The 19,894-nt window shown below is 41.0% G+C and overlaps 1 protein-coding gene across 1 annotated transcript; it reads right to left on the bottom strand.

The window, feature by feature from the left end:
• Positions 1-28: 28 nt before the first annotated feature.
• On the bottom strand, positions 29-18,087 carry SUCLG1 (succinate-CoA ligase GDP/ADP-forming subunit alpha). The gene is made up of 9 exons (XM_050896192.1): positions 18,016-18,087; positions 9,098-9,201; positions 8,093-8,209; positions 7,364-7,576; positions 7,218-7,275; positions 4,824-4,907; positions 4,006-4,157; positions 3,341-3,529; positions 29-2,316 (listed from the first exon to the last, which is right to left on the bottom strand). Exons 1-9 carry the CDS (start codon positions 18,065-18,067, stop codon positions 2,290-2,292), a joined length of 996 nt encoding a protein of 331 aa, XP_050752149.1. The 5' UTR covers positions 18,068-18,087; the 3' UTR covers positions 29-2,289.
• Between the last annotated feature and the right edge of the window lie 1,807 nt (positions 18,088-19,894).

Here is a 19,894-nt window from a genome sequence, read left to right on the forward strand (position 1 = left end):
ATTAGCAATGTTTCTCTTGCACATAAAAACTACTTACTAAGTTATAAAGTAGCAAGATGTTTAAGGGTCAACACTAACTTAACTTTTGCCTTTAAAAAAAAAAAAAATAAATGAACAATTTTCCAGATCACTCAAAATATTTATTCACAAGTACATATGGTATTAAACAGATGTGAATATATTTTCCAAAAAGAGACACTCATTAGCAACGTAAGAGGCTCTGATAATATTTGTCAAGTGCACATTTTTAGGCAGCAAGAGGAAAACTGTGAAAACTAAGCCTTTCTCTCAGACAAGGTCAGGTTTCTTCCTCATCCTTAGGTGAGGCTCAGTTCCAGGCTAGTACAGACCGCTGGCCCAGGCTTGAACAGAACCAGGCAGCTGCTACGGTGCAGCACCAGATGAATGCTGCAAACATTAGAATCAAGGTCGCATTCGTACGCCCATCCTCAAATTTCAAGATACAAGGAAACACTTTCTCAGGGGACAACGGTCATTGGAGTTTATGGCTGTCTTCTAAAGTAGCTGGTGCCTCTAAAAGAGCTTCCATTGAGCAATCCCTAACAAGAAACTTACTATACCTCAGTTGTCCTGGAAGGTCATCTGTTGTAACACTGGTGGCAATGATGAAATTCAGGCACTTCATCAAGAAGCATTACCCATCCCAAAAGACGTGTTGTGGAGAAGCCCACTGCTACGATGAATTACTCTGATTAGCAGACTCATAAAGAAGACAGGCTGCAATATCCTGACATTCACTGGTGAAGAATTGCACTCTTACACAGACATGTTAGCACTGGTATTTCTCTAGTTAAAGGGCACCGCTCGGTCTTTTTGCTCCGCATTAAATCAGGCACCACTAGAAAACTGAGCAGATCTAGTAAGAAAATTCCTATCTGTCATCATAGGCTTTATCAAATGATTTGCCACTCAATACTGCTTTCAGCAGTCTAGTGACAGGACGTCAGGTTCATTTGAGTAAATCATACCAAGGTGAATAATACAGCATCTGGTCTCTGTGTCCAAAGACCTATATCATCTGACTGATGCCCGACTGTATATGAAGCGTGTTAATACACGTTCAGCGCAGTGGAGATATGACCTGTCCTTCTATGCATTTTGTCAGGGCTTAGCTCTAGGAACTGTAAATGGCAGTATCGAGACACTTGCCTACTGCTTGCATTAGGAAGAGAAATTCCACAGGCATTTGAGCAAGGAAACTAAGAACAGTTTTAAACAAATAACGACACAAGTTTTCGTAACAGCACATTTATGGAACACAAGGTTAGCTTTAGACAAGTGCCAGGTTACATGAACTTTCAGTCCTCTACATAAAGAAAGCAATCTTGGTTTTAGTCCGTTCTGATAAAACTTGTGACACTCATTTATAGGCATGGTGCTTGGGCTATTTCCAAAGTAAAAAAAGGGCTTTCCGTTACAGTGCTGGGAGTGGTTAACAAGAAAGTTACCTTATCACATTCTTTTCCAGAGAATAGTAATTCTCCTCCATTATGTCCCAATGTTATTAGGATTTCAGAACACACAAGCAATGCAATCCTAGTTAAGAGGAAATTAAGGTAATGTAAGCTAAAGACCAAATAATTTTCATAGTTACAGACAATTTTGAATATATATTTGCATGGGAAATCAGATTCATTTTTGTGAATAAAAATTCCATCTCTCCACACAACAAACAGAATTCCTTGCCAGTAGAGGACTACACTGTGCACCGCTCATCAGCCTTGAAAAGAAAGTCTGGACTTGAGGCATATCCAGCTACGTGGATCAACAAGCAACTCCTTCAGATCCAGCAGCTTTGGTTTAATGGACGGAAACTTTGGCCTATTGTTCAAACAAATATACTTGCCAGCAACGAACAAGTAAGACTGGATTTTTTAAAAATAAAGCGAAGTGTGATATGTGCATAAAGTCAGTGCCTTGATCCTTAAAAGCAGCTCTATAAGCGACTTTACCTTAAAAATGGGCAGTGCTTAAGTTACAAAAGATTATTTTGTTTATGATGATCGAAGAAATGGCTCTGCTTCAGGAATTCAAAAGATGAATCAGATTTAGTAGTAGATTTATTAATTTGCTGTGATTTACAATGAGGTGATAATGTCTGAACCAAGGAGACATCGAAACAGATTTAGCCAGGAGGTTTATGGCTTCCAAGTCAAATTCATAGATCAGTGTCAGTCATTTGGGCAACTGAAGATTAGCAGACAAAAGATAAGCGGAGGCCAGGTGCTGCACTGATGTTTTGGAGACCGTATTCCAAAGTGTCTTCTCTTACAGCAATTTCCTTTTCTCAAACTCCTGCAAATAGCACACAGACATACCAGTGGGTAAAAAAAGAAAATGCTTCTACTACTATTTTATTTTAAATTACTTTGTATTCATCTTAGCAAATCTGATTTTAGGAATTAAAACTGGAAGTAAAAAAAATTAAAATATAAAATGCATAATGTGTGCAAGTTAGGGGAAAGGAGAATAAGTATTCTCCCACCTCACATTAACAAACCAGCTATGAAAAACCAGTAGTGCTAGGCTGCAGTCAGTGCACTGCACTCAGATTGCAATGCTGTCAAGGAACCATTTGCTCCCAGGCATGGCATAACAGGCTTGCAAAACACTAATTCTGCAGAAGAACTGCAGTAGAATTCTTACAGTAAAGGATTCAAGCCAGGGAAGCAAAGTAGTAAAGATTTTCATTTTAGTATAGGAAAAAAAAACACAACAGAAGAAGGGAAGAATCCCACAGCAGCCTGTGAAGATGCTATACTATACAGTCACTACAGGAAAAAAAAAAAAACCAAAAACCTAGCGCAGCTGAATTATGCATTTCCTCTAGCTGTGAAGCAATGCCTTTTTTTGGATATGAATTAACAAAAATGCAAATAATCCTATTCCATACATAAGTTTTTCAGCTATATGCATTGAACCATAATTCTGAATTAGTACTTAAAATAGATAGACCTGTATGCCAAGGCTTTCCTTCCTCAAATACCCTACTTCCATAAACATGTTTTCATATTTTAAATTAATTCAGGTTCTTTGCATCCAGAAAACACAATTCAACAAGTTGCTACACTTGAAAGCAAAATGTAATCTCTTCTCTATTTTGCTATGTTTACTTTTTTATAAAGGCAACATTACATAAAACTACGTGCACATATTATCTAAGTATTAACTGCACCTTGTTCAGTCAATAGAGTTCTTAGGCTTAACCAAGTTCAGAGCAACAGAGTATCTGGGCGAGAGATGCGCTCCCAAATCGTATTCCCTCAAAAGTAGTTTCTTGCTCTGGTTGAGTATGTATACCAATTTCCAAGCAACGAACCTTGTAGATGGTGCTACCTAGCTGAGCAGGAGACATGCTGACAACAACACCAGCGCTCTGAAGAGCTGCTATCTTCTCTTTAGCTCCACCCTTTCCCCCAGCAATGATTGCTCCAGCATGACCCATCCGCCTGCCTGGAGGAGCGGTCAGACCCGCTATGAACGACACTACCGGCTTGGCATTTGGACCCTGTGAAGAAAGAAAAGATACTGTGTTATATGGGGGGGGTGAGATGAAAAGCAATTCCAGATGGCAGATTTTTTTTTTTTTTTTTTTTTTTTAAATATCAGCTAGGCAGGCAAAGATAGTAAACAGCTAGAAACCTCAGACAACACAGAACCGAGAGTCTGAGGTCCTGATAATCATCATAAACCAGAAGCAATCAGAAACTTCAAAACATCTCTCTACACAGCCATGTATATTACAAAAAACAGAATGTTCACTACAAATACCATTACAGGACTAAAAATCTGAAGTTGACACTACTCTCCAGTTAGATTTAATCTGGATAAAGCTCTTAATTTCAACTCTTTCTCTTTAATAAAAGTATGACTGTTTGGGTTTTTTGTAAATAGAGATTAGAGATTGAACTGAGTTTTCCTTGACATGGCAAAAGGAGTTGGCTAACTACCAAGGTGTCTGGAAGCAAGCTGTTTAAGACTTACACTATTATTTTCTTTCAAAAATGCTGCTGCATCTTCTTCAGCATTTCCTCCAATTTCCCCAATCAATATGATCCCCTCAGTATGAGGATCCTTCAAGAAGACATCAAGGCAGTCAATAAAATTAGTTCCATTGAAGGGATCACCTCCAATCCCTGAAAAAAAATTAAAACCACAAAAAAAAGACTAACTGAAGATAATGATATTGCATTTACAATAAAAGTTTCGAAGTAAATTTCAGCATGAAGAGTATTTCCAAAGGCTCATAAGAGGGGCAGCTCTGAAGGCTCTTCCCAAGTCAGTGTGCCAAATGCCTGCTCCAAAGATCTCCCCCACAATTTACAGAAAGCTTTGGTATCTGAATAATCACCTTTCAAACCATAAGCAAAATATTATGCCTTATACAGAGGCTCTGTACAAGACACAGCAGGACCAAGACCTCAGCTCTAGAATTCTGCTGTAAGAAAACTGAATTTACTTAACATACCCAACTAAATGCCTAAGAATGCCCTATCACTTTATAACATTAAACATGGGAAAATCTGTTTCCAAATGACATCATATCATATTTGCTGGCAGTTCTCCATTCAAAGCTGGTTTTTAGGTTTTTATTAATCTGGTGTGGAAATGATAATAGAGAAGTGTTATACTCTGCAAGCACGTGGGGATCTCATTTCTCAACATAATTGCCATTCAGCAATTTCTATGCTTGCAAAAAGAAATTATTTTGGAATTCTTCTTCTTGCAAAAAAAAAAAAAAAAAAAAAAAAAAAAAAGGCAGATTAGTACAGGTGCAATAGGCTGTTTCTGAGGAAACCTACCAATGCAGAAAGACTGCCCCAATCCAACTTGTGTTGTCTGATGAACAGCTTCATATGTCAGGGTTCCAGATCTTGACACGATACCTTTAGGAAAGAAAAGGAGATAAACTTAACACTAACATAGCTAAGTGCACGACTAGAGGCAGCTGTTCTTATATTTATGAAAATCACCTTAATAAACTGAACATGAGATGCTAGGTTTTCCAGCTATCCTTGCCAAAACGTGAAAACTGTATATAAGATTCTATCTGTAGTATTTCTTGGTTGGCATTTTTTGACACTTAATTGTCAACAGACTTAACCTGCCCAGAAAGTCAGTAATAGTGGCTGAGACAGCACTCCTCACGCTACAGTTTTACCAGGAAAGAAAACTGAAAACAAAATAGAAGAAAATACTTCTTGTCTTGTATGCAAGTAGCTGATGCACTGAACTTGAAACAGAGTTGCAGCTCAATAGTAAACAAAAGAATTCTGTATTAATCACATCTCCAGTATGGCCAGGCACACAGGAGATCCTCCAGAACAGAAATATGCTGCACAAACACAAGTTATCACTATTAAGGTATTTGTTGCTGCAGCTCACTGCTCTACAATACACATTCAGCATTTACGTTGCAATATTACAAGAGACCACAACCCTATTTTTAAATTCAGGATGGAAGGTAATACAGAGCCTAGATCAGGGGCAAAGTATTTGCATGGGTTTTTTGTTCATTTTTCCAAGCTAAGATTTCTGTTAATACTACAAGTGGGAAGGTTTCCATGAAAAACAGACATCATCTTCCATCTACTTCAAGCCATCTAACAAGGAATATAATAAGTATATTTCATGAACAGAGGAAAAAATACACCACTAGAGTAACAACTTTAGTTTTATCAATTGTTCATACTGTTGGACAGCTCAGATGTCTACTAGCAAAGGTTTTTTTCTTGCTATGTTTGCAAAGGGCTTCCTGTTTACTATTAAGATCAAATTGCCTCAGAGAAGGTACAGATAAAGGTCCAAAGACTGTGGCTATTTTTATAGCTTGCATCCCAAAATTATCAAATGATTCTTGGACGCCTCACAGTAGTAGAAAGCTGGGGAGCATATCACCAAAGTTCATAGTGTTAGACAAAACTGAGAGGATGGCAAAGTTACATTTTTATTCCCTGATCCTTGGATCACCATTGATAACATTTCCAGCAATGGTGGGGCTAGTGGATTCAGGATTTAAAATATTCTTTTGCGCTTGATGTGCCTTGTATTCAGATTCTAGTATCTTGTGACTAGAAGACATTTCTTGTAGATATTTAGAAAATCTTAACAGAACTTTGACTCAGAAGGGAGCTCAGGGCAACATCGGTTGATGTTACCTTTTACAGTCACAGAGCAATGTCTTGATGGTATCTACAAAGGGCATAATTGCAGTCATCTGATTTTTCAATTCCAGGTTTATAGGTACTTCTGAAAGCTGAAGGTGTAACACAAGTGTTAACGCATCCTCCAGCATTCACTAAGTACAGCTTATTCTCAAGTCAGAAGTGGTTAAGTGGCAAAGACAGTTTCTCGCGTTAGAAAAACTGCTAAACTGAGTCCATGTAGTTTAAGAGCACTGAACAGATTTTCCCACAGTAAACACACTTTTTAATCAAAAAAAACACTAACGTTGCAAAGGGTACTGTGCTGAAGTTAAACTGGTTACCCCGTTGACAGATAACATCAGCGTATGCTGTCTGCAACAATATTTCTGAAGCTCTATTTAAGTACAAATGCATATTTTGGAAGAATTTTCTTTATAGCTCCTGAACGGCATTATTTCAAAAATAATCAAGTTGTTACTTCTATAGTCAGGACAAAAGACATGCATGCAACAGGGTGTGTAACTAACATATGATTATGAACAAGTCACTGCTTTTCTGACCTTAATTCCGCTGTCTGAGAAGTGGGTATATTTGTCACTGCTGCTCACCATGGTATAGCTCTCTAAATTATCTTATAAACTTGCCTGTAATCTCTTTTCTTTGCTATAATACTGAGCTCACTATAGGTGTAGGATCCTAGTCCTCAGGAGCCAAGCTGTTGGAAGGAATAGCATTGGAAAGCTTAGCGCTCTCAAATGCTAAGCTAAATAGAGGTATCCTCAAAGGAGAGTGTTAAGGAAACTAAGTCAATCACATTACCCTAAGGAAACTTCCAATTGCTTTGTCTCTACCATCAGTACTCAGTGCCTGCTATGGTAGACTGACTGATTTTGGCCTTCAGGACTGATAATGGCAAAGTTCACGTACTAACTGAAGCTGTTATACAGCGTGTCAACTGTCTTCAGGGCAGGATGTGACTAGCCTCATGAATAAGAACACTAGAGTACCAAACTTTAGTTTTAGATGATGTATAAATATTCAAAAACTCACCAATTCTTCCCTTCTTGTGAATGTGACCAGGCATGATACCAATTTTACATTCTCCAGGCTAAGGAAAGAGTGGGAGAAGTCAGATGGAACATTCAAACCATCACTAAGAATGGTTCAGCCTTGGAGCAAATCCAGAAGTCACTTACATTGATGACTCCAGGGCAGTTCGGGCCCACTAGTCGAGTCTTATCCTGCCGAAGCAGTCTGTGTTTAACCCGAACCATGTCCTGCTGGGGAATACCTTCAGTAATGCATACAATTAAGGGTATTTCTGCATCAATTGCTTCATTGATCGCAGCTGCAGCAAATGGAGGAGGTACATATATAACAGTGGCAGAAGCACCAGTTTGTTCTTTGGCCTAGAATGGACATAACAAAGATATCGAGTATTTAGTGGGGCTGAAGAGAACATTTGACAACTAGCCATTTAAAATATGTCCGTGCACAGGCATAAATTAAGTAAATGGATATGCATTAATTTACTACACTCAAAGCAACTGTTAAATTCACTGAAGATGGGACACATACAGAGCAACTACGGAACTGAGAACTAAGCACTGTCTGGAAAGGATCTGCCCCAGGGACACCATCATAAATACCCTTAGATAATAGTTTGCTAAAAATTCATCATACACACCAGAATCAATCAGAAACTAGTTACATGCATAAAGTGTATCCAGACTCTGTGAACTTCACAGTGGAAGCCAAACTCATGCCTGACCACACCGAATGCTCCCTCTTTTACAAGGCTTCTATTTCACTCCTTGCACAGTGACATTCATGGGTCAAATGTTTGTCTTTTCAGTGTGAGCAATGAAATAAGGAGCCCTTCAGCAGCATTAAATTGTCTGCCCTCCAGTCACTTTGCAAATTACCTCCTTCACAGAATTAAACACAGGCAGACCCAGATGAGTTTTTCCCCCTTTCCCTGGAGAAGTTCCTCCAACTAGATTGGTGCCATAGTCCAATGCCTGCTGGCTGTGAAAGGTGCCCTATGAGAGAGAAAATAAGTAAAGTTAAAAGGCATGTAATAGCAAATAAAATGAACCAAAAAAAGTTGATGTTATCTATCATTCTGAAGGCAATTTATGGCACCTAAATTTACAATGAGAAGGGAAGTTTTCACTACATATATACAATCAGCTATTTTGAAAAGTGCATCAACATGTTTTAAATGCATTCAGAATATGCTATGCTTTTTCTTTTAAATCAGAGCACTGTGGTTGCACACTAAAAGATATTTTGTTGTGTGTTGCTAATACACCTGCAGACACAGCAGCCACATTTTATTTTCCACATCAAGTCTGGCAGATGACATGAAATAGAAGAAATTAGCATTCTCATCCATGACTAGCTGATAGTTTTAGCAAAAGCAGTCTTCTCCCCTTGCAAACATGTAAAAGAGTGAATGTGAGAAAATTACTAAATATCCAGAAATAAAAACAGAAATTAATTCATAGGCATTGACATTCAAAGGCATTTGTGAAAGATGCACTTCTAAAATGGTAAGGTTTGTGTAGTCTTTTGCAAATCTCCCTTTACAAAGAAACTCTTTCAGTTGTATATAACAAAAAGGCTTAAGACCAAAACAAAGAACAAAAATCAAAAGTAATATAACAGACATGACTCAAAACCAAGTTTTAAGCTTGTGCACAACTGAAAAAAAAAACATCTAGTTTATTGAATTTCGGGGGAAAAAAGTCTATTTGGACCAAAGAAAGAAAACTACAGTGCTGAAGGGACCTTCCTGATCATGAAATCCAGCTTCCTATCAACACAGACAAAGCCAGTATATAATCCCTCTTATACGTTATTATGTTTTTCGGCCAACTAACTTTCTGTATTGAGAGGGTGATAGAAGAAATAGTTCATATACATACCTGTTTGCCTGTAAACCCCTGACAAATAACCTTTGTATTTTTGTTAATATACAGATTTTTCCTTGATGCCGAGTAGGAGCAGTGTCGTACTCCATTCTGTTGCACTAGAGGAAAAAAAAAAATAAAAGAGAGCACAAACCATTAGTCCACTGCTTTGTTTGACTCGAAGTCAAAAAACGTCCTACTGAGTAAGTGCATATATATTAATGCTTATATCAAAAGACAAATTGAGCCAGTAGCTCATGTTTTCAAAAGCAGCTCTGACAGCTGTATTTAGTACTTGTCATTCTAAGATATTAAACACCTGTAGTTCACTCTAGCATTGTGATTACTCAGTTTGCTAGGAATCAGGCTAAGTATTTCTCATATTGAGTACTTAATATCAGAATTCCTCACAACAAACAACAGACAGAAACAACATCTTAACCACTGTTTTCATTTGCAAATGAACACGTCTCTGTCCTCTAAGAAATTCTGCGAAGTGACAAACGTAGATACTATGTTATACCTCCTGTGAGCATAGCACAGTCCATACTAGACAATGAGAGATACTGAAGAGGTCAAGGGTCCCTCAGCCCAGGTGAAAACTAATGCCAAGCAAGACATACAGCAAGAGACCTCTTTCCAACAGACACCTAGCTACGGGAGCCTAGGCATCACTGCTTGAAATGCACTTGGGCTCGTGAGGAAATACAGCTCTCCAGATATTCCACTAGAACCACTTTCAATTTAGTTTGATAAAAAAATTTTACTCACAACTCTGGTACTGAAAAAAACAACGCAACTACAGAAAAACACTACAGTGCATGCTGGTATCAAAAAGACAAGGAGAATGACTGCATCTCTGCTGAAGGGAAAGATGTTGACATCAAATGATTAAAAAAGAAATGCACAGAATGTTACCATGCAAGAAAGCTTGAGATGAGGAGGAAAAAGAGGTCTTCTGGTATGAAAAGGATGCACGCACCGCTTATATTCATTGCCAGATGCTTTTTCAAATACCAGAGTTTTGAGGGGACGAGAACCGATTTACTCCCTGAAAGTGTTGTAGATAAAAACCATTGTCGTGGTTTAACCCCAGCCGGCAACTCAGCACCACGCAGCCGCTTCCCCCTCCCCCTTCCCGGTGGGATGGGGAGGAGAGGAAAGAAAAAAAAAAAAAAAAAAAAAAGAGGTAAAACTTGTGGTTTGAGATGAGAACAGTTTAATAACTAAAGTAAAAATAAAATACACCACTAAGAAAAATAATATAATCATAATAATAGTAATGAAAAGGAAGATAACAAAAAAAAAAGAGAAATAAAACCCAAGAAAAGACAAGTGATGCACAATGCAATTGCTCACCACCCGCTGACCGATGCCCCAGCAGCGATCCGCCCCTCCCAGCCAACTCCCCCCAGTTTATATACTGGGCATGACGTTCCATGGTATGGAATACCCCTTTGGCTAGTTCGGGTCAGCTGCCCCGGCCGTGCTCCCTCCCAGCTCCTTGCACACCTGCTTGCTGGCAGAGCATGGGAAACTGAAAAGTCCTTAAGATAAGCGCTACTTAGCAACAAGTAAAATATCAGTGTGTTATGAACATTATTCTCACACTAAATCCAAAACACACTGTACCAGCTACTAAGAAGAAAATTAACTTTTTCCCAGCCGAAACCAGGACAACTCTATTTTGTGCTTTGAGTGAACGTGGGAGGGTACAATCCTAATACAGAAACTGACACCAGTATGTTACTACATACCTCTTTAGCTCTTTTAAAACTTTACCACTTATGACTTGAGGAAGTAAAAAGTGAAGTTGAAATAAAAATAAGAGCTTCTGAATCATGGTCTCTGGACTGTTCCACATACTTACTCAGGCATGCCTGAACAAGTGAGGGATATTTTTTTTTTTTTCTATTTTTAGGAAGGAAGTAAATGCTATTAAGTGGAAAAAAGGAAAAAAGTATTCTTCTATATGAACTGCTAATGCACAGAATTTATTAAGATGCATTATTAACATCTTGTAATAACACAATTTCTATGGGGTAGTAAAAAAGTGCAGAAAATTTAAGATCCATGTACATACACATTTCTAGCAGAGCTACATAGGACTCTTCCACAAGTACTTCTCCCAACTAAATTTTAGCGATACACTGCTTTTATGCCTTACGTCTATTCAAAAAAAGTGAGAATAAAAATAAAACCATGCCAGAAGAAGCCTACAGACATCAGTGTTATTGCTAAATCTAAAGTCCTTACTCTGTTCTTAAAGAGTGCTGACAGAAACACAGGACTTCAACTCCAACCACCTCCTGCCGCTCTCTAAGGAGCTGTGGCAGCACCTCATCTTCAGACCAACATAAAGTAAAATTCAGCTAGATTTTAAAGAGAAATGTACAGACTAGCATGCAGTAAACTTGTAAGAAAAGTGGTAAAAGTGCATGTCACTTATTGACCTGCAGGGTTTTAACCTAAATCACATCTTTATCCACAAATACTGTTACAGAACTTTTTTCGCCAAGGAGAAATACGAAGCAGTAATGGGCAAAATATGTCTGAAGCTAAGATTTAATGAATAGGGCTACAAGGCTGTCTGTGGAAGGGAAGAAAAAAGTCTTGCCGATCAATTGCCACAGCTAGAGAAGACAGCACAGTATGGTCTTCATGCTTGGCCAATGGCTTAGTCTTCCTAGACAAGGCTGCAATGCCCTGCAGGCTGCACCTGAGCTGCAACACCAAGTCACTCAAACACACAACTGGCAAACAGCAGCCTGCCTCCAGCAAAGGAGAGACAAAACAAGGAAAGAAACAGCTGGCCTGCTGGTTAGGAGAACAGGGCATCGGTCTACCTGATCCCAGCCATTCAAGGAATCCCTCTTGGGCACAGGATACAACTGGGTGAAACCCAACCTTGAGAAAAGCAGAGGACGATCCCCCTGTGAAGAAGCTGTTCCAGTCAAGACCTACCACCAGCAATGCCTTGCAGAAAACAGTCTGGGCTTCCACAAGTATGGGAGTGCACGTTTTGAAAGCCTTCTCATGGGCCTGCACGGGTAAAGAATAAACAGGCAACACTAATTCAAATCTAAGTTTTACACATACTGTCTGTGCTACAACACTGACAAATCCACCTGCAAAACAAGAGAGCGCTGCTTGCCAGGCACACAGCATGCACTCAGGAACTTCAGTATTTAAAAAAAAAAAAAAAAAAAGAAAAAAAATTGACAAATAGTCACTCCTTTCTCTATGCCATAAAAGCAATTCTACAGTCCCAGTTCAGCTGTCCGTTCCATACCTATTTTCAGATATTTATAACCTTGCAAAAAAATGGTTTTGAAAGCTTAAGTTTGTCAATTCTCAGGTTTGACTATATAGATTTTTTTTTTTCCAAGGATAAGAAGCTTTTGAGCATTTTCCAAGCTATCAAAGTACAAAAAAAAAAAAAGTAGGCACTGATAACTAAAAGACAGTTTAAATTCCAAGCTTTGTATGGATTTACTCTTGAAAACTGTATGTGCTTCTTACATTACTGAAGAGCCCTGGTTCAGAGAAAACACAGCTGGTTCAAAAAAGCCTGGCTATAGGCTTGAGCCGTTTGCTGTCTTCAGAGAGAGGCAGCTTAGCATGGGCATGTCTGGAAAGCGATACATTTTTGAAGAAATTTAAAAAAAAAAAAAAAATCACCTTGCACTTTCTGGGCTGGATGAATCTGAGTTTTGGGGGTTTTTAAACTGACATGATACAGCTCTGTATTTCTGTCCATGGCCCTGTCTGAAGCAGAAAAGTTTGCCCCAGTTATCAGCACAGTAGGAGCAGCAGGGGCATTGGTCAATATGAGGTTCTGCTATATGTTTGCTATGCACAAACAGCAAGTCCCGGGTGCAAACAGCTGGCAATTTAAATAGTTGAGACAGATATAAGATTAGAAGGAAACAGGTGGAAAATGGAAATGGCACGCCTAAGTTCACAGCAGGTAAGAGTCAGAAATAGAATCCAAGTCTCAATTTCCACCCAGGACCTTCATTCACTAGCTCGTACTGCTTCACAGCTTCCCATGCTCGTTCAGGCAATTGCTTTTACTAGAACAAATTTGGGTGCCCGAGTGTAAATGCATGTTGCTTCAAGAAGATAGGAGGGGGGGAAGGAAAAAAAAAAAAAAATTTGCTCTCCAGCCGTGAACCAGTAAAAGCCAAACTCAGTGGTGATGCTTTTTTAACGCACATGTCTAATTACAGGCCAAGTTAGAAAGGTGCAGGCTCCAGATGAAGTCCCAGAGTATAAGGACAAGTCTTATCAAATCCAAACCCTACCAAAAGCACAGTGGAAATGCTGTATTTTGTCAAATCAGAGTTCTAATGTAACATTACTGTGTCCAACAAAGGCCTGTAATAGACCTTTAGAAAAGAGTATTAAAAATAAAATAAGAAACTGGATAATCTTTCCCAGGCAAATCTTTCATTTCTGCCCCATCCCTGTTCTGTTTTGCATAGTTTGTGGTTTAAAAAAAAAGTTATACAAATAACAAGATGCATTTATTTTGGCTTTCCAGTAGTTTAGCTTCTACATAGCTAAAGAGAGACGTACTGTGGCAAGAACCTATTTTAGTCCCTTGTACAGGACAACCAAGTAGTTATGAAAAGTGCTCAAATACCAAAACCCTGCTGTCTCAGGACAGATTTCAAAAGCAAGATCTAAATTTAGCAAAGTGGTATAAGCCTGTACATAAAACATCAGTTACTTTACAGCAAAGAAACCTTACTAGAAACTAAGGGACAGAGTTACTTCCAACACACATGCTGCTGGTAGTTACTGTCGTATTTCCAGGGAACAAGGCCCCAGCTGAGCCCAGAACTCAGTAACAAGCAGTTCAAGTAACAGGAAAAGGCAGCTACATTTACTTCTTTAAAGAAAACTCACCATCTGTAGCCTCGAGCAGGGCTTTAAGCTCACTTGTGTATTACAATTAACAAGCATTTCTAGAAAAATACCCTATTATTTATCATGAAGTCCAAACATGAATTTACATGTTAAAAAGAAAACTGACCCATCTGCAAGGTATTTTAAAGCACACATCAAATGTAAACACTGTTTACACTGAGCTTTCAGGCACTCCTTGTGCAGCAACACCTCCCAAGCACAAATCTCATTTAAAATGATACAACCCAAGCTACATTTCATAGAATCATAGAATAGTTTTGGTTGGAAGGGAGCTTTAAAGGTCATCTAGTCCAACCCACAGCTTATTTGGGTTGTGCAAGCCAGCTGACAGTACAGATACTAAGGGCTAAATCTCTTCCTCACTCAAACTATACAAAGCTGAAAACTTACTATTTTCAGGACTTCTTGCAAGATTTCCTAGAGCTACAGGCAGGAATCCAATCAAAGTACCTCCCTCTTACCCACATTTATCCCAGACAAAAAAAATACAGTTTGGAAGCTGAGGTAGCATCTGAGGTTGCTCATAAAATGAGCACAAAGTACGGTGAAACAGCAGAGATTCCCTTCTAGAAGGACCTGAGCAGATACCTACATTGCCAGAAGACTGAAAAGTAATAAGTGAAATTCTTCCTCTATTACTCCTTGAAATAGCCAGAGAACTTGGAGATGAAGGAAGATACTCCTTTTCCTTTCTATTACCTATGTAAGGAAAGAAGAAAGCCTTAGAAATCATATGTGCTCCAATACAAATGGGGAAAATGGAAGCCAGTGCAGGGGAAACTCAGGGAAGGATTGAGGTACAAAGAGCGCTACTTAAAATGGTAAGAAGTTTTCTTTACACACACACACACACACACACACACATATCCCCCCCTTATTTTCCATCAGTTACGGACCTTCAGTTTGTTTCTGAGAAATCCTTTCAATATTTTGTACATGTTTAATTTGCATTTTTATGACCATCTCCTTTCTCCTTCCTCTGCCTACAAATGCATGGCCTGAAGAGGACAGAACAGAAACAGTTCTGGACAGCTTCTTACATTACAGAAGAGTATAGACATTAAAAAAAAGTTTGGCAAGGACCGAAGTGCTGCAGCAAATTTCAGAGTTTACTGACTACAAGTTTGACACTAGCAAGAATATTCCACATGCAGTTTCCCATCCTAGTTCTTTATTAGGTTTTAGTCTTATCAGGCCGTATGTATATATTCACACACACAATTACATTTGGATAATTCTCTCCCCTCCCCAAACCCATCTACAGAATTCACCCTTAAAGGTATCAGTTACATTAGCAGAAGATGATCCTTATTGACAAAGAAGTTTTCATGCTATTGAGGGATTGCTCAAAATATCTAACTCCTTTGTTTAAGAGGATTATGTGCTCAGAGGATTTCTAGGTATCACTCCCCAGCCTCCCTTCTCTCACCCTTCCCTTGCCAAATTCCTGTTAATTATGGAAACTTCAATCTATGAACATGGCAGAGGAGCTGAGGAATTAAGTAAATTAATCAGGCTGTAAAGGACAGATGCAATGACCATGCTACGCCTACCACATTAAAACAAAACTAGGACTAATGGGAAATGACATTCAGAAAAATTTCAGTCCTTTCAACATACCTCTTTCCCAATCAAAAATCCCCGCTTATTGCAATGGACATTACTGGCTACAGAGGGCCACGGAAGACACGATGGCATTTGAAAGAAAAGCTTTCTCCCGAATTCATGAAGATGAAACAAAGTGAAGCATCTCAGTGAAACTGCAGGCCCTTGAGGAAACAAGCATGTTCTTCTCGGCACAAATCGACTATTTCTTGTAAGCCAACACACTGTTTTTCCCCAGGTATACTCCACTAAGAACGTGTGCAGCTAAAGGTTTGTGAGCTTTCCTCCCTCCACACTGTTGACATAAAAACAACTAACGAATTCTTCAGTTTGGATAATTTCTGCAGCAATTCTTTGCCAGGGTTAGTCACATAACTCACTGTAATCTTTTAATCTAAGAGCTCTCCAAAGCCTAACACGCCCAGAACATAAAAACCCTAATCCTGACTCTCCAATCACAGTTAAGGTGCCTACAAACACTCTCTTCCAAGTGTGGCATAGACCAGAATAGGTCTTTCTTGACTCTGTCCGTACACAAACAGTGCTTTGAGCTGAACTTTGAGCAAGCACTTACCATTCATTGATATTTCATACTATGTTTTCACAACTTCCTGAACTGAACCTTACAGATACACACCCTGCATGTTTGCTTCAGCAATGCACCAACAAAAATAGATACTGCATCTCTTTTGCAACAGAACACACTAGAAACTCATGATTTTAAGTCACCAAGAGAAGCGGATGTTAATTATTTGTTACTGAAAATGTATGTACAAAGTCCAAATTTCAGATTTCAGCAGTCTTGAAAAGACTGAAAGAGTCTGAAAAGACTCTTGTAGAGTATCAAACCAAACAAATAAAGGTTTCCAATGAAGGACTATTTCATCTTGTAGGAGTTTCTTTAAAAAACTTCATGAACTGTTGCAAACAGAACACTTCTTGAGCCACTTAGACCACTTCTTCCCCTCTACCTCCCAAAATCACTTTAAGCACTCTTCCCTGAATCTCTTACTGCTATTTGTAAAGGGAATAATGTGGGTTTTTAACATGTAAAACAGCACCCAAGAGTAGCTTTGCTGGGAGTATAAATTAGGCTAAATTGGAGGTGCTACATTCCCATCTGTTCCCCTCCATCAGAACCAATTCTCATCGGACTCGGGGGAGCCAATTCAAATAGCTGACTGGCAGAAATCAACAGTACAGTAAGAAAATACAGTTTGCTGCTCCTGCTCACGGAGGACAAGAGGTAGGAATGGATACCTGAGGGGATGGCAGGTAGGCCACTGAACAACTCAGACCAGCTTAAAAAGTTGTGGGATCATGTTAGTAGACCCTGACCTGCAAGTTACCACCACACTGAGACAAAAAAACCTTGCGTGCAGTGAAATGAGGTAGGTTTACATTTGTCCATGCACTCTCAGCTGCAAGAACCAAGATTAATACACCAATTCCTCAGTTTAGATTCCAAAAAACTGCTCTTGTGCCTAGGCACATTTCAGTAGAGGATGCAGCATTAACTGCACGAAAAAAGCACACTGAAAAGAAAAAAAGCGCACTTTATTTTTTATTGTGATCTTCAGAACAACACATATAAAAACTTTCAAGCTGAAGTATTAGTCTCGGACTGCTCATGTTCTCCACAATTAAAGGCCAATAATCTTATTCTTGACAACAAAAACAACTTTACCAACTTGTGCTGAAATCACAGAATAATTTAGGGACCTCAAGAGGGCTCTAGTCCAAACCACCACTCGAAGTGACTAGATCCGACTCTGTCAGCTTCCTCTGGGCCTTGTCGAGTTTTTAGTATTTCCGGGGCTATAATGAAGAGAACAACTTTTCTGGATCCCCATACCTGCGGCTGACCACCCTCAACACGTAAACTTTTCCTCACTTTTAAAAACAGTTTTCCTTGCAGCTACGTGTGCCCCCTGCCCTACACTGCCGTGCACCTCCGAGAAAAGCCTGCCTCCGTCTTCCCTCCACCTAACACTCTGGAAGAAGGGCTGCCGGCACCGGAGAACAGCACTCTGATCCCGCCTTGGGCCTTCCGCACTGAGGCTGAGGAGACCGAGCTCTGCCCACAGACCGAGGCCCGGGAGAGGTGTTTCCTCGCCGCACCCCCGCGCCCAGAGGCCTGGCGATACCCCCGGCGACAAGCGGGACGCTCCCCCTCCCCCGGGTGACCTTGTCCCGACGCAGGCCCGGCCCCTTCCCCTCCCGTGGCAGGCGGAGGCGGCCGGGCCCCGGCGGCGGGCCGCCCTCTCAGGCCCCGCGGCCTACAGCGGAGGGGCGGCGAGGGGGGAGCAGGCCGCGGCGGAGAGCCGTTGCCAGGCAGCGAGGAGGGCCCCGCAGCCCGGCGCGGAGGGGGTGCCGGCGTGCTTGGTACTCACGGCGGAGGAAGCGGCCCAGGAGGCGGGCGGCGGCGCGGCTGCAGTGAGACATCGTCCCCTTCGGCAATGACACCGGCCCGGCGGATCGCGGCGGGCGGGCGGGCGGCCCTGCGCGGCGCCTGAGCACTGCCCACCCCGGCGCGGCACCGGGCAGCCCCGCGCGCGGAGTGGCTCAAGCCCAGAGGGGGCCCCTCCTCCCTCAGTGGCGGCAGCCAATGAAAGACGAGTAAGCGGGGCGGGGCCGGAGGGAGCCCCGCGGGGCATTGTGGGTGTGGTAGTCCGCCGTGGGCTCAGCGGGGAGGCAGGGCGGCAGGGCCGCGGTGTGACAGGCCTGCTGCCAGCACCGCAGCGCGGGAGGACGGCGACAGCCAGCCCTGATAGCTCCTAGCTTGTGCTGAATTCGGGCCAAAACCAGTTTTTGATGGGTGCGTGCTGCGGCTGCCCGTTAAAAGCCACCCTGGTCCGTGAATAAGTCGTCAGTAAAGGTGAGGAGAAGCATTTCCGAACAAGCCAAAGGGGCTTGCACAAGGCTTCACAGCGTGCTGTCGCTGTGGGGGCATGCAGATGCCAAAAAACGTCACATTTTTCAGGGAAAGGTAGTATCTTCTAATTGCATAACTGATACATAAACCCACATACAAGTTAACTGGTCAATCAAATGAAATACATTACCTCTCTTAAACTAAAAGAGGGTAGATTCAGACTAGATATAAGGAAGAAATGTTTTACGATGAGGGTGGTGAAACACTGGCACAGGTTGCCCAGAGAGGTGGGAGATGCCCCATCCCTGGAAACGTTCAAGGTCAGGCTGGACGGGGCTCTGAGCAACCTGATCTAGTTGAAGATGTCCCTGCTCATGGCAGGGGGGTTGGACTAGATGACCTTTAAAGGTCCCTTCCAACCCAAACTATTCTATGATTCTATGATACCTGACCTCGTTTGTTAGTAATTTGCTTGAAGCACTGTAGAAAGAGAGCAAACCCCCCATCCCAACCGTGCCAAACAAGCACTGTAAATGCTGCAAGACACGAGGATGACACAAGGAGGACACAGGCGACAGTCCTGGGAAAAGCGACTCGGCTGTAATGGTCAGCCTGATAAGCGGCAGTCCTGAGTACGTGCTGCTTTATTGGGACTAAATGGTTTGAGATGAAATTGTTTGAAAAAAAATGAAAGAGAACTGACAATCCTTTCTCATTCACCAGGGATAGTTTACTTACCTGGCTGATCCTGGGGCAGGAAAAGGAGTGTGTTTGAATAAATCAAACAACACAATTCTGAAACAATAATTAGTGTTTTCTTTCCTCCCTCCCTACAGAGATTCTTAACAGCAGCATTTTCTTTCTGCTAAATTTCAGGGGACATTTGCTCTGGAAGAGAAAATGAAGAAAGGCTCAGCTCCTATTTTTTGATGAGGGAGTTCAGGCAAACATTCACAAGAAGAGCATGTGTCAGGGACAGTGATTACGGGAGAGGCATCTCCAGAGCAAACAGAGGATATGTCTGTACCTGGGACTTGTAGGAAAGTTAGAAAAATCAGGGAAAGCTGTGAAGTCAGCTCATTTATTAAAAAATGTGCAATTCTTGCAGCCACGAGTAAATTGACCTTGGATCGGTGTCACAAGAAACCACGGAACTCTATGATGAGGCTTCCCACAAGGGGTTTTAAAATACTTTAACTTCTACACACGAGCTTCAGACACAGGTCAGTTCATCACCTATGCGAGCAGCTGCCTTCAGAAACAACACGTGCATATATTTGTGTATCTGTGGGCATAGATGGGGGGGGGGGCCTGTGGGAGGGGGTCAAGAAGAGACAAAGTATTGCTTCAGGACAAAAATAAACCTGCAAAGTCATACTCTGATTTCATCCTGATTA

This window comes from Gymnogyps californianus, chromosome 4, assembly GCF_018139145.2.
Source record: "Gymnogyps californianus isolate 813 chromosome 4, ASM1813914v2, whole genome shotgun sequence".
Lineage (NCBI taxonomy): Eukaryota > Metazoa > Chordata > Aves > Accipitriformes > Cathartidae > Gymnogyps > Gymnogyps californianus.